We start from the raw sequence: 15,821 nt of genomic DNA, 5'->3' as shown, positions 1-15,821 counted from the left end.
AAGATAATATTTATTATTTATAATTTATAATTTTTTTTTCAATTAATTTATTTTAATAATAAATCTAACCCAATTTTAGATTTTTATTAATTAGTAAAAATTTATTGTGAGCTTTTCTTACTCGGTGGCTAGTCTCGTCGCTAATGTCTTTGTTTTAACAAACATCGCGCGGGCAGACAGAACTAAAGGTCACAATCTTCTCAATTTAATTTGATATTTAAATTTATTTAAAGATAATTTTACTTAACTAAGTGTATTGAAATCCTATACTTATTGAGTAGCTAGTCTAGTCGCTAATGTCTTTGTTCTAACAAACGCAGAGAAACTAACGTGTATATTTGCAGTATTTAATTTTTGTCTTGGTGATTATTATGCCGCATCCTTTCAAGGCGTTTTCTAGCGCCCGGACACATTGGGCCACCACAATTACGCCTTCATAAATCATTCACATAGATATATTTTTGAATCTTGTTTTGGCCAGGCCATAGAAGGATTTAAGAAATATTGGTTTTAATCTCTCAAAAAAATATACTCTCTCAAAAAAAAATAAGTGTTGTCAATTAGATCTTTAACATTCAGTATATTTTAAATATTTAATTATTTCGTGTTCAGTAACTAAGGAAACGGATTTCTATTGTTCTAATTATTTATAACAATTTTCCTGTTTCCTTACTTATTGAACACTCTGTAAATAGACTGGGTATATAAATTATAAATACCCAGTTTTAAATATACTTAAGACACACAATGGCATATGCTTTATAACGACATTTATATGTAAAAAAAAAAAAATAATAAAATTTCGTCGTAATTTGATAAATTACTATATTTTTAAAATTTTTAAATAAATAAATATATTCAATATATCATCCAAAAATATGTCTTATTCTTTCAAATCTTTGAATTTTATTAATAAAAATTTTAAAGATGTTTAAAATGATAATTTAAATTATGTTTAAGGTGTCACCTAATAAAGTTACAACATTAATTATTATATTACATGGTAATATAATTTTTTTTCTATTATAGAAAATTTTTTGATTCTTGTTAGAAATATTTTTATAAAACTATGTTTTTAACTTTTACTTTAGTAATCAAATTTATATACATAAATGTTTCAAGGCGTTACTAATATAAATATTTGTTTTCTTTTAAACAAATTTAATAGTTTATAATAAATTTGAAACCAAAACTATTTTTTATTTTAATAGAAATATTTATTTACACAGAGCATAAATAAGTCTTAAAATTGTTACGATTTTAATAATACCATACCTGAAAACTTTGTTCGGAGAGCTNAAATTGTTACGATTTTAATAATACCATACTTGAAAACTTTGTTCGGAGAGCTTATAAAATGTCAATATTTAGGATGACTTTAAGAATTTTCTTTGTTTCGCACAAAAAATAAATGCATAAAAGTATACATTTAATAGAAAAAACCCAGCACAGTGGGATCGCGGAACAGTGGGGACGTGGTATAGTTGGGTCCAGTATAGATTTAATCTGACAGTGATTAAAATCACTATCATAAGAAACGCTTCGATGCAAATCTGTAGATAGTGTTTAATTCTAAGAAATTGGTGGATAATTACAAAAGCAACATCAACTGCTATTTCCTTAATTATATCCAGATTAGTAATTCTTTTACTTATATATTATATAATTTTTATAATTGTTTTCAAATTATTATTGATTTTTAATATGTTAAAAGTAATAATTTTTAACCAACTTTATTTCGTTCTTTAAAGTGAAAGTTTATAATAAAAAAAAAAAAATGAATTTATTACTTTTAGCTCAACTTGCAAGTTTAAAATTGACATTGTTAAATAGAAAAAAATGAAATTGTTAAGATTAATATGCAGTCAGGAAATTTTATAATTAACTATTATACAGTAAATTTATCAGAAAAGTTTGATTTTTCTTTACATTTTTATCGTAATAAATCACTCAAATAAAAATCATAGTAATCATTTCTAATTAACTTTTTGTGTTTAAAAAGATTCTGCAATGGAAATATTCAAAACTTATTTAATTTTAACAATTTACTTTAACAAAAAGAACCAATAAAAAAAAAGTTGTTAAAAAGATTTACTCAATTGAGCGTATTATAAAATTTGATTATAATTGTAAAAAACCATCGTTAAATTCAGTTGAAACGAAAAAACATTTTTTTTTAGATTTGTGTTTTATATAGCAATATGTTACAAAAAAATTTGGAATATTATAGACTGGTAGTTGCACACATAAATAGAGTAAAAAAATTAATAAATTACAAAGTAATATTATTTACTTTTGTAGTTGATACCTATCATATCAAACTTGATTCCTCAATAAATACCTTGAAAACATTAGAAATGAATAAATTTAATTGTTTGTATGGAAAAAGTTGGTTAAACTACTTCTTATTTGAATAAGGAATTTTTTTTCGATTTTTAAAAGTAATAACTTAAACTAAATACGAATTGTAATCATTTGACACATCGTTGATAAAAGTAGGTCTAGTGAGGGTTGGCAAAATAAATCGTAGCCACAAAAGAACCACATAGTAAAATAATATTAACATGAATATCAATTTCTTCTCAGGAGGGGAGACTATAGTGATAAGATCCTTTATATTTATTGAAATTATTGAATCTAAATGAGATAAATATCAAATGATTTGAAAATTTTTTTCTTACCTAAAAAAATGTAAAATATTATTGCCACAGGCGGAATCGAACCTCGTACCCTAAGCGTGAAAGACACAAGTGTTACCGACTCGGCAGCTGATCGTTGCTTTCGTCGCAATAATACCACCGGATTGGTATTATTATTATTAATTATTATATTTAATAATTTTAAATATTGTTACACCCTTCATTTCCGGACAGCTTTAAATGTGCCAAAAAGGGCGAAGAAGAGTAATTTTATTTATTTAAATATAATTTGTATATTATAAAGGTTTTAAATACTATTGTATTTTTCATTTCTGGTCAGCCTTAAATGTGCCGAACAAAGTGAAAAAACGTAATATTGTGATTAGAATTAATTAGTCTTAGCAGTAGTACTATATGTTTATGTACCTGCTAACTTAAAAGGACTATACTAATTACCTTCTAGTAACTTGCAAGCAGTTGAGTTAAAAAATAGCACTACATTTTTGAAAGAATATTTTGAATATTAAAAGCACGCATATTTCTTTGCGTGTATTTACTCCTTAAAAATTCATTTAATAAATAAGAACAAGAGAGAATGAGGTAGGAATATTTTATAATTCGATAACTCAACCTGTTTAACTCTTCGATCTCGAGATATCCTAAAACTAACTAAATACACATCCCTATTACTTTATCCACCATTATATTTTTTGTTTGTTACATATATATATAATTATTTAGGTATAAAACATTATTTAAACGTTCTTTTATCTTATCAATTATATATCATTACAAAATTAATGTTTTTAAAATCTGATTATTATAATAAAATACATGTTAAAACATTTTTTTAATTTTCTTTAAAATTATTTTTATACAATAAATAAATTGATAAGTGTACGATATTTTTCATAAAATGTTATAAAAAAAAAAAAAATAAAAATTAGTTGAAAATAATCTTATTTCACAAACATTTACAAAATTATAGTAAGATAATTATAAAATATTATTTTTGAAATTTTCTGTTTTGGTTATGTTTCCTAATCTTCACCTAATCAGACAACATAAAGTAAATTTTCACTGGTATTTTATTACAAAATGTCAAGTTAATTAATTATAATTTTAGTAAAAAAACAATAAAATGAATTAATATATACGAAGAAAACTGTTAATGCTTCAAAGTAAAATTCTATTAGTACCCCAAAAGTTTATTGTGAACAATTTTTTTGAATTGCATGAAGGAACCAATGGACATTTTGTTGAAAATTTAAATTTTTGTCAAACAAATTCAAAAAAATATATTTTATATACAATTTATTATTTTTTAGTTAATAATAAAATGTATTTCAAATAAATAATAAATTACGTCTTAGCAAGTCAGTATTACACGTGATGAATAAATATAATATAAATAAAAAATGTAATATTACTTTAAAAAAACACATATAATCAATATACAGGGTGGCCCACCACTCACTGACAACTTAAATAACTTTTGATCCAGTTAATATTTTTAGCTGATTTTTTTTTTAAATAATAGTTATACGTTAGGTCTATAGCTATATCTCAATAATTAATTTTTTTACATTTTATTAAAAATATTAATTATTTTTAAATTTTAAATAAAATGTAAAAAAAAAATCTAAGATAGCTATTTTGTAGAGTAGAATTTAAGAAAAATTTTAGTACAAAAATATCTTAAAAATATTCAATACTAAATATTCTGTAGCGTTTTGAAGTTTGTGAAAATTTGAAATTTCATATATTATTTTACGGTATTAAACATTGAAATACGTATTGAGAAAAGGACATTTGAATGAGAGTGATAAGTAATAATTGCCTTATCTAATTTCTTATCAAGGTATTAATGCCAAGTTTGTAATGTATATACATTATCATCATATGTTTACACAGTAATCATGAAAAGATAGCGTTTTCTTCTGTCAATAAAATCAATAAAATGTAAAAAAATTAATTATTGAGATATAGCTATAGACCTAACGTATAACTATTATTTAAAAAAAAAATCAGCTAAAAATATTAACTGGATCAAAAGTTATTTAAGTTGTCAGTGAGTGGTGGGCCACCCTGTATATTATAATATGAAAAAAAAATTATTTATTACTTAAGACATTAGTCAGTAAATCGAATTAAAAATCAATAGTCTAAATTGGTTTAATTAGAAATTATCTTATTGAGAGGAGCATCCGTATTATAATTTAGCTTACTAGCAGTAATGTAATACGGACACACATTTAATGATATTAGAGATAATAATTCAAGGATATCATTAGTATTATTCAATAGCTTATAAATAAATTTGATATCATTATTGAATATTGTCTTATAATACCTCTTCAGTACTTACTTATATCCTGAGGAGTCGTATTGTCTTCAAAAAAAATATATAAACATTAAATTAGCGATTTTCAAAACCTATTCTATTAGTATATTATATTTATTGTATTTTCTATTCTTACCAATATTATTAGAAGCTAGAATATTAAATAGAAATGCGATATTTATAATAAGGTAAAATAATCATTTTTAAAACATAAATATTTTATTCTCAAAATTGTTTTTAAATTTTTTGTAGAAAACATTAGACTCTAACTTGAAGTCATACTAAGATTTAAAAAATAACTTCTACTTGTATTAATTCCAATAGCTCTTATTACCAATGTCATCTGAAGTCGTATTAATATATAAATAAGATATAAGTTAAAAAAAAAATTATAATTATCACTATTATTTTTGTTTAACAGTAGTAATGTAAAAAAAAGATGGAGATCTAAAAGTTTCAACGGAAAAATTAAATGATTTTTTAGCTATTAGTTCAAGAGCATTAATAGTATTTTTCAATAGTATAAAATTAACTTTAATTTTATTATTGAATATTCTCTTAAATAAAGAGTAAAATATTGTACTAACTTGTTTCTATAGGAGTCGTATTGTCATCTAAACAAATAAATAAATATTAAATAAGCGATGTCCTTACCTATTCTACATATGTTAATTGTATACCCCATTCTTACCAGTACTATCTGAAGTCACATTGTTATCTACATAATAAAAAAGTTTTTAAATATTCAGGAAAGACTCCAAAAGTATCCGTAAAAATTGTTATAAAACTAGTAATATCATTATAAATGAATAAATCTTAAATTTCATGTAATTATGTGTGATTTTATACAATAAATTCTTACTTTTTCAATAGGAATTGACAAAAAAGTATTATTTATAATTTAAAGTTTTATAAAAAATAAGTTGAAAAAAATGCCAAAACAATACTTATTAAAACATAAATATGCTATTCTGAAACTTATTTTTAAATTGTAATTACGGTATATTAATCCCTAATTTGATGTCCTATTAATTTATAAATAACAGATTCTATATATGTTAATTCCATTTTCTCTTCTTACCAATATCATCAGAAGTTGTATACATATCTAAATAATAAATAAGTTAAAATAAAATAGCTTTACTAATATCTAGAAAATTAAATCAATCAAATCATTATTTACATCTCATAGCTGCGAACATGTCAATAGCTAAAAAAAAAAATAATAATAATATTATGTTTAATTTATTTTCACGAACTTATATGTAGAACCTTTTGTATGTTTAACGAAAGTTTTTTGAATATTCCATGATAAACATGCCCAACGAGTCTTTTTTGTTTAAATATTTTACATATAAATAAGATTTTATACTTCGAAAATGTTTCGGGAATTCCGACATGATTAAATATAGCTATGTAGGATTATCATAGACAAACGGAAGCTGAGAAGGTACTGGTTTTACAATGTTTAATATGTTTATATATAATATATGCAAAGGTTCTGGACTGATTTTGTTGGTTTATGTTTCAAAAAAATAATTTTAATATAGTTGTACCTGTCAGTACCAAAAATTTGTAAAACTCCATTCAATTTTAATAATAATTATTGTATAACATATCTCAAAACTATATATAATATTTGCTACTTTAAAAAAGGAATTATCAAATTTTTTTTTTCTTCATTTTAAAATTTCTACAATTTATTTTTAAATTACTGATTCTAAAAAACTTTAATTGAATAAACTAAAGACTAAAAACTTTATTTGGTTTACTTAGTATGAAAATCCAATAAAATAGTTTTGGAAATTATCTAAATAAAAAGTAGCTACCTGAAACACTGGTATTATAGTGGTTCGGGCCTTATTAAAAAAAAAAAAGAGTTGAAAGAGACCAATCATACAAACCAAAAAATTATTTTCAACACAATTTTGAATATTTTTCAGAACGTCTAACAATTTTTGACTTATTTAAAATTCAAGCTTTTGATGCGATTTATTAATAAAAAAAAAAAAAACCCAGCACAGTGGGATCGTGGCATAGTTGGTTCTAGCATAGATGATATCTAACAGTGATTAAAATCACAATCATAAAAAATGCTTTGAAGCAAATCTGTAGATAGTGTTTAATTTAAAAAAATTGGTGGATTATTCCAAAAGCAACATGATCTCTTATTTCCTTATTTATATCCTGATTACAAGTTTTATGATTTGTAAGTGTAATATATGTATTTATTAAAGCAATTAAATATAGTATGAAATTGATATTTAATAATTTAGTATTGTAAATTTTTCGGAGAATTTATAAAAAATTATAAAGTAGGTATTACTTTTATAGCAAACACGTATAAAATTGAAGGGCTTGACACAGGACTTTTTAGATTATAATTCGTTTTTAAATATGAATAAATATCCGCTGTATATAAGTGGACTACATAGGGAAAGGTAAAGGAAAATAAGGTAGTCGACAGCCAAAGTTTAATTAAAAATAAATGATCAATTTATTTTTTTATAAAGTTTGTATATCAGTAATAAGATAAAATATATAGAACAAGTGTAAACAAATAAGTGATCTAATTCTGTACATGCTATATTAAGCAAAGGTATATAGGAAAAAGAAAAAATAGTAATAAACAATCAGTCTTTCAATAAGTTAAAGATCAAATAATTTCTTAACCAAGTTAATGAATATAAATTTTCAACAAATTTTGCCTGCTGACTTCTCTAAATCGAAAAATCGTCGGGATTTTAGCTTTGATGCGAAGCTAAGAAGGTTTTAATTTTACTATGATGTGTTTTTTTTATTTTTTGTGTCTGTTACCACTCTTTCTCAGCTCTCACCAAACCGATTTCTCTCAACAATACATCAAAAGATCACAAATTGTATTTAGTTAAAGAAATTACCCTCAAAAATTGAAAAAATTTCCCTCGTTTTCCGTAAATGGGGGAAATCTCCAAAAAAATTACAAATTTAAAAATCACTAATTTTCGAAATTTTTTCAATTATTTTTACTTAAAACTGCCGTAACTTTTTTAAAAATGAACATATCAATATAATTTTTTTTTTATATAGATGCATGATGTATTTATCTATCATTTGGTATATTTTTTTTGAAAATCTGACACTTAACGTACCCATAGGGGGGGATTTAAAATGACAACTTTTCAAAGTGTTCCGGAAATACTGACACTTTTATATATATATCTTAAATTAAAGGTAATGTAATGTACTTTATTATGAAAAAAAAAATTTTCATAGTAAAAACAGAAATCAAAGATAATAAAAAAAATACGATTTTTGTAAAAAAATTCTTTTTTATATTCTTAACTTTATAATGCTATAACTTTTTGAAAAATGTATGGATCGTTATATTTTTTTTGAGATAAGTACTATTTATATTTATATATTATTAATATTGTATATTGATTTATTCATATATTACACTTCTAAATCATAAAACTTGTAATCAGAATATAAATAATGAAATAGGAGATCCTGTGGCTTTTGGAATAATCCATTAATTTTTTTAAATTAAACACTCTCTACAGATTAGCATCGAAGTGTTTCTAATGATAATGAGTTAAATCACTAACAGATATCATCTATAACGTCTCTTAATTAGTAGTCTATAACAAATTAAACTCTTGAAGTGCATTACAATATTAAAATAAACTCTCCCACAATTGTTCTACTATTAGAAATCAGCCGTCAAGAAAAATTACACAATTTTCAATTAAGTAAATAATTTAACAAGTATTTAATTTTTTAGTAAAAGTACAATATATCTATAATTTGTTAAAGTAATTATAATGTAAAATATAGTCTATACAAGTGTGTTTATCCCGGCTGAATTATTTAATTAAAAATAGATATTATAATTTTCATTTCATTGGTTTATTTCTCAACGTTCTTAATATAATTTACTTAAAATAAAATCACCATAATGATGTGATTTTTTACTCACAATAGTAAGGATCTTCAAAAAAATCTTGTAATCCTAAAAAATCGATATTTATTAATAATAAATGATAATAATAATGTAAAACATTACTTATTAAAACATGATTATTTTAGCCTCAGACAATATATTTTTTATATTTTATGTAGGAAAAATTAGCCTGTAACTTGAAGTCATATTAAGATCTAAATAACAAATTCTATATTTATTAATTCTATTTCCCTTTTTTAATACTATAATTAGACACTATATTGATATCTAAAAAACAAATAAGTTAAAATAAAATATTTTTAGTAATTTCTAGTGAATATAACTTCAAAAGTATTTACTCATAAATAAATAAATCTTAAATGACATCTATAATGTTTGTTTTTATAAAATCAAATTCTCTTTTTTTCAAAGATATTGGAAAGAAGTTGTTGATTTATTGTATAACATAAAATTCTTTAGCTAAGTACTTACTTGTTTCTTGACTAGTCATATTGTCATCTAAAAAAATATATAAACATTAAATTAGTGATTTTCAAAACCTATTCAATTAGCATATTATATTTATTGCATTTTCTATACGTTCCATTCTTACCAGTACTATCTGAAGTCGCATTGTTATCTACAGAATAAAAAAGGTGATGTAAATTTTTTTGTAGGAAACATTAGACTTTAACTTGAAGTCATATTAAGATCTAAATAACAACTTCTACATATATTATTTCGATTTTCTCTTCTTACAAAAAGCATTTATTCCAAAGGCAAAATGAACTCCTATCATTATTCCTAATTAGTAGTTGATTTATAAGTATAATTTATGAATAAATATCTATTAAAACAATTCGTATTATGAAATTGATAATTAATAATTTAGTATTGCAATTCTTTCGGAGAATTTATAAAAAATTATAAAATAGTTATTACGTTAATAGCAAACATGTATAAAAATTGAAGGGCTCGACACACAACTTTTTAGATAATAATTCGTTTTTGGTTATGAATAAATAGTATGCAAAAAATTCTCATCAGGGTAAAAAAGATACTTTTCTTATTTAATTTTTCGTGCTAATTTCAAATAAAAAATTATATTATTATATAATTTAATATTGTAATTTTTAAAAAAAATTGTATTTTATTTATTATTTTTTAAGTCCGTTTTCACCATGAAGACTAATTAAAGTCCAAATTTTTTTTTCCATATTAACCTATATTACATTAGTTTTAATTTAAGATATACATAAAAGTGTCAGTATTTCTGAAACACTTAAAAAAGTTAAGTTACAAAAGTTAATTTTTTGTGAAAATGTAGTAATTTTTTATTCCTTCTTGTGGGCAGTTAAAGGGTCATATTTATACAAAAATGTACAAAATTATAAGTAAATACCTCATGAATCTATAAAAAAAAAAAATATACTGATTACATTAAAAAAAAAATATGGCAGTTTTACATAAAAAAATTGAAAAAAATGTCGAAAAATAGTGATTTTTAAAATTGTAGTTATTTGGAGATTTCTCTCATTTACGCGGAACGAAGAAAATGTTTTCTATTTTTGAGGGTAATGTCTTTAACTATATACGATTTGTAATCTTTTGACATATTGTTGAAAGAAATCGATTCGGTGAAATATGAGAAAAAGTGGTAACAGACACACAAAAAAAACACATTATAGTAAAATTAATATCTTCTCAGCTTCTCATGAAGCTAAAAATGGTCTATTGAAAAAATACAATTTCAGATTTGGAATCAACGTGAAAAATTGGTTAAATAAATTATATATTGGTCTCTAATCGTTTAAAAATATTTAATTTTACTGATATAATTTTTATGAAATTCAGTAGAAAAAAAATATTTTTATACTCCTATTAATTTGGAGATATTTAATTAAAAAAAGTTTTTTTGAAATGGGGTCAGATGAATTAGCCTCATGTATATTGTTATTTTTACTATAGAATTTATTACAATTTTAGATGGATGTGTCAATATAATGTTCATGTGATACGTAGAATATGATAATAGAGAACACAATGTTCATCGTATTGTCTGTTATAAATGTTTTATAATAATTACGTTACAAACAAAATTTTTAGTCTAAATATAATATTAAATAAATGATATCATACTAATAACGTAAACAATTATTGTTTAACGATAAATAACATATTTAACAAAAACATTTATTGAATAAAAAATTTATATTTGAAAGTTTTATGGAGATAAAAGTGGCCTATAGTGTCTTTTTGAACTGTCTATGCTAATGAGTTAAACGGAGAAATTTAATAACATTATATTAACGAATAAATATTATATTATTTAAACGTTGAATACCACAAATTTAAAGGTACATTATAATTTATTTATGCGTTAAAAAAAATAATATGTCAGTCCCACGCTAAATATAAATAGTTTTAAATTTTATCCTTAAATTTCCACAACTTATTAATATACCTTCTTGAACGTCAGAATTATCGTATACATGATTGCACAAAGGACAACTGTAGCTTCTCTTATTAAATTTCCAAGTATCTATACAACCTTTGCAAAATTTGTGTGAACAGTCTCCTATATATGTATCTTGATTAAGATCTAAACAGACAGAGCATATCTCTAAAAAAAAAAATTTAATTAATTATTTGACCAATTACACATTTTTCTATACAAAATTGTGATATAGAAAAAATTGTTTTAGAATTNGATCTAAACAGACAGAGCATATCTCTAAAAAAAAAATTTAATTAATTATTTGACCAATTACACATTTTTCTATACAAAATTGTGATATAGAAAAAATTGTTTTAGAATTTTAACATTCTGATGACTCTGATGCTTCACATTGCTTCATTTAACCAAAAATATTACCTTGATTCTTTATAATAAATTTTCATTAAATTCCAATTAATTGTTAATTGGAATTTAATAGATTTAGTTTTACTTAGTTGATTTATTTATAGAAGTTGATTTATTTTTACTTACGTTCTCTATTTTGGTCTTCACCTAGAATAGCATATCCTTTCAAATTGTATACATATTATGTATAATATAAGGGATTGGTGAGCATTAATAAGTTAAAAAGTTAATTATTTTTCTAATAAACTTTTTAACTTAACTAATTCAATTTTCCATTAAAAATCTTAGCTTTTTTCAGTTATTAGATAAAATAACAGTTAAGCTAAATTCAAAATTTCAAAAAAAATATATCTTTAAACGCTGCGGACGTGTTATAATTAAAAAAAATCGAATTTTTCCCTATCACAAATATTATATTAATACAAAAATAATTATAATATTCTACATTTTTTCAAAAAAATTGAGTTTTAGCTTACGTTCTTCATTTTGGTTTTTGACTGGGATACCATCAGCTTTAAAAACACAAAAATAATATATAAATATATATTTGTACCTTTATCACTATATAGACCCAAGTAAAATAATATAAATTCAGGAAAAATTAAATTTTATCCTCTTTCTTAAATGTATTTAATTAAAAAAAAAAAATTGAATAGATTTTTTTTTAAGGGTTTTAAAGAAAAAACAGTGTAACCAACACCAAAATGTATAAATAAATAAACCAAATTTTTGTTATCATTAATATTTTCTTTCTATTCAGTTGAAAATTGATTTATAGCTTTCCATTATATCACTGACCAATAAAAATTTTAAGAGATTTTTGCCGAAAAATTAAGTTTTAATGAAATAAACTTTTTTTTAACTTACTAAGTTTCAACTTATCTTTTAATTTACCTAGTTAAATTTATATTTTGGTAATTTTTAACTCTTAATATCAACATTATTCATACTTAAACTTAACTTAACTTAATTTAATTATTTTTATTAACATGCCCATCCTTGATATTATTTATATAATTATTTATGATCTCCTGTCGTTCAATATTTAATTATTTATATGATTTACATAATATATTTTATTTTACAAACAAATTTTTTTTAATAAAATTGTGAAGTAGAAGAAAATTATTTTGAAATTTTTAGGACTCTGATGACTTAACCATATAATGCTTCATTTAATCAAAAATATCACTTTGATTCATTATAATAAATTTCAAATTATTTCTTAATAAAATAGAAAGTTTATTTAGTTTTAACTTACATTTTTCAATTTGGTTACAATCTGTTTGCAAAACACATAAAATATAATAAATAAATATATTTTTATGTTTTGTTTACTACATAGACCTTAGTAGAATAAAATATATTCCGGAAGAACTAAATTTTATTATTTTTTTTAAATGTATTGAACATTGAAAAAATAAATAAAAATAGAATAGAATAGAAAATAAAGTTTTAGACATATGATCATAATTATAACAATTAAAATTATAAACACGAATACTAAAAATTTCAGTGCTTAAATCTAAAACTTTTAAATAAATTATGAAAATTGATTGATTAAAAAATAAATGTCGACTTCTTTTTAAGGACTTTTCTAAATTAAAAATAATAAATTTCAAAAGATATTAAAAACAAATTCATAAATTAACATCTTAATTAAATGAATATAGAAGAGAAATGTAAATTAATGGGTAGCGTCAATGGCGGTTAAGATGAGAAAAAATAGACTTAGATGGTTTGGTCATGTTATGAAGAGAGAAGAATCGGAAGCTGTCAGAACAGTTATGGAAATAAATATTGAAGGAAGAAGAGTTAAAGGAATACCAAAAACAAAAAAATGGATGGATGTTATTGAATGCAATATGAGGACGGCTGATGTGTGCGTAGATGAAGTGGGATATCGTATTTAGTGGAAGTTTAGGATAAGGGTGGCTGACTCCCAATAATTGGGATTAAGATGAGAAATAAGAAGGAGAATCATATGTGAATCATAATTGATTATATACATAATTAAATTTTATAAATTCTTAATAATGTCTTATTTAGTCAAAAATATAAAATATCTTCATTGATATAAAAAGTTAATTAAATTTTAACTTACGTTCTTCATTTTGGTTATCGGCTGGGATACTATCTGCTTATAAAACATAAAAAATAATATATACTAAGTGATAGGTTTATCATAAGCCATTCGCAAAAAAAATTGAAAATTTTTTTATTTTTTATTTTTTAGTTACATGTATTTTTTATTTATTAGCTATAAATTACATTTTAAAATCATCCTTTATAACTTATAGAGATGTTAACTTTATTTTTATCAAAATGTAACGTACATAATTTACTAGCTTCTTGAATAGATAATGATGAAATACAAAAATGACTTGTAGATAAAAATTTTTGGATTAGTATTACGGATATTATTAGCTTCGATGCTAAGCTGATAAAGTATTAATTTTAACATGATTTGTTTATTTATTTATTTTTTTTTTTGTGTCTGTCACTACTTTTTTTTCAGCTCTCACTAGACCTATTTTTCTCAACAATACGCCAAAATAACACAAATTGTATTTAATTGAAGGCATTACACTCAAAAATTAAAAAAATTTCTCTTGTTCCCCGTATATGTTGAAAATTCTCAACAAAAATTTCGATTTTTAAAATTAGTAAATTTTGAAATTTTTTTCACTTTTTTTTTTTTAATTTGTCATAACTTATTGAAAAATGAATAAAACAATAAAATTTCTTTTTATATTGAAACCTTATGAACTTCCCTTTCATTTGATATAAGTTTTATGATAATTTGACCTTTTACCTGCCCATAGTAGAGGATTAAAAATAACAATTTTTTTGCGAAAATCAACATTTCAACTTAACTTTTGAAAATGTTCCGGAAATATTACGTCCTTTAAACATATATTAAATTAAAGCCTATGTCATGTACTATAAAATGAAAAAAAAAATTGTCCCTACGACTTATCTTCTATGTGTTATTTGCAAATAGCTGCCGTATTTTGAAAAACATGCTATTTATATGTCAAATTTTATTTTTAAAATTAAATACTATCTACAGATTTGCAACGAAGCGTTTTTTATGATAGTGATTTTAATCACTGTCAGATTAAATTTACACTGGACCCAACTATGCCACGTCCCCACTGTGCTGGGTTGTTTTTAATTTATAATCCTTGTTGAGTGAGAAAAAAGGGGTGACTGGAGGAACTACGGTCACCTTAGCAAAAATTGTTATATATCTGGTTCTAAGACTCTAAATTTTATGCTATTTCAACAAATGGATGCATAAATATATTGACTGCATTATGTCAGTCTCAGATTTTTAAAACATAAACTTATATACATAAATATATATTTCTTTTTTAATGAAAATGACCGGTATTCCCCCTACCCCAGGGGAATATCGGTAATACATAAATACATGCAAAAAGATAGGGATAAAATAATTTTAAAAAAAACCCAGCACAGGGGGTCGCGGCACAGTGGTGACGTGGCATAGTTGGATCAAGTATAATAATATCTGACAGTGATTAAAATCGCTATCATAAAAAACCCTTCGATGCAAATCTTTAGATAGTGTTTAATTTTAAAAATTGGTGGATTATTCCAAAAGCTACATGATCTGTTATTTCCTTATTTATATCCTGAATGAAAAAGGGATTATTAAAAAATATTATTTCTCATGAAAAAATTGTGCTGATCCATATTTTTTTCAAAAAGTTTTAGTATTATAAACTTAAAAATATAAAATATAATACCAAGAATTTTCACACAAAAATAGCATNCTTAAAAATATAAAATATAATACCGAGAATTTTCACACAAAAATAGCATTCGGTAGCCATTTTTACCACGAAGACAAGTCCAGAGGTCAAATTTTTTTTTCCATAATAAAGTATATTACATTAGCTTTAATTTAAGGTATATATAAAAGTGTCAGACCTTCCGGAACAATTTCAAAATTTAAGTTGAAAAAGTAAATTTTTTGTGAAAAAGTTGTCATTTTAAATCCCCCCTATGGGTACGTTAAGTATC

At 22.8% G+C, this 15,821-nt stretch overlaps 1 protein-coding gene and 1 long non-coding RNA gene across 8 annotated transcripts in view; both read right to left on the bottom strand.

Moving 5' to 3' along the window:
• Positions 1-3,567: 3,567 nt before the first annotated feature.
• Positions 3,568-15,821, bottom strand: part of LOC126907322 (uncharacterized) — a 72,654-nt gene continuing 60,400 nt past the window's right edge. For 4 of the 7 annotated variants that reach the window (XM_050688558.1, XM_050688549.1, XM_050688524.1 and 1 more), the window contains 8 exons: positions 8,945-8,977; positions 6,167-6,193; positions 6,065-6,091; positions 5,675-5,701; positions 5,571-5,597; positions 5,120-5,134; positions 5,008-5,031; positions 3,568-3,690 (listed from right to left, as the gene is read on the bottom strand). In XM_050688558.1, the coding sequence (XP_050544515.1) occupies positions 3,680-3,690; positions 5,008-5,031; positions 5,120-5,134; positions 5,571-5,597; positions 5,675-5,701; positions 6,065-6,091; positions 6,167-6,193; positions 8,945-8,977 (191 nt within the window). In that variant the 3' untranslated portion in view covers positions 3,568-3,679. The other 3 variants (XM_050688525.1, XM_050688532.1, XM_050688540.1) reach the window with 3 other exon arrangements.
• LOC126907432 (uncharacterized) overlaps positions 11,901-15,821 on the bottom strand; it is an 8,155-nt gene continuing 4,234 nt past the window's right edge. Inside the window, exons 3-6 of the long non-coding RNA XR_007704532.1 lie at positions 13,876-13,911; positions 13,033-13,053; positions 12,248-12,283; positions 11,901-11,918 (exon numbers count right to left, since the gene is read on the bottom strand). This is a non-coding gene — a long non-coding RNA (uncharacterized LOC126907432). The remainder of the gene's footprint in view (positions 11,919-12,247; positions 12,284-13,032; positions 13,054-13,875; positions 13,912-15,821) is intronic.

Source organism: Daktulosphaira vitifoliae, unplaced genomic scaffold, assembly GCF_025091365.1.
Source record: "Daktulosphaira vitifoliae isolate Bord-2020 unplaced genomic scaffold, ASM2509136v1 Scaffold_1, whole genome shotgun sequence".
Classification (NCBI taxonomy): domain Eukaryota; kingdom Metazoa; phylum Arthropoda; class Insecta; order Hemiptera; family Phylloxeridae; genus Daktulosphaira; species Daktulosphaira vitifoliae.
Note: the sequence above shows the minus strand (reverse complement) of the source record. Positions and strands in the feature narration are given on the sequence as shown.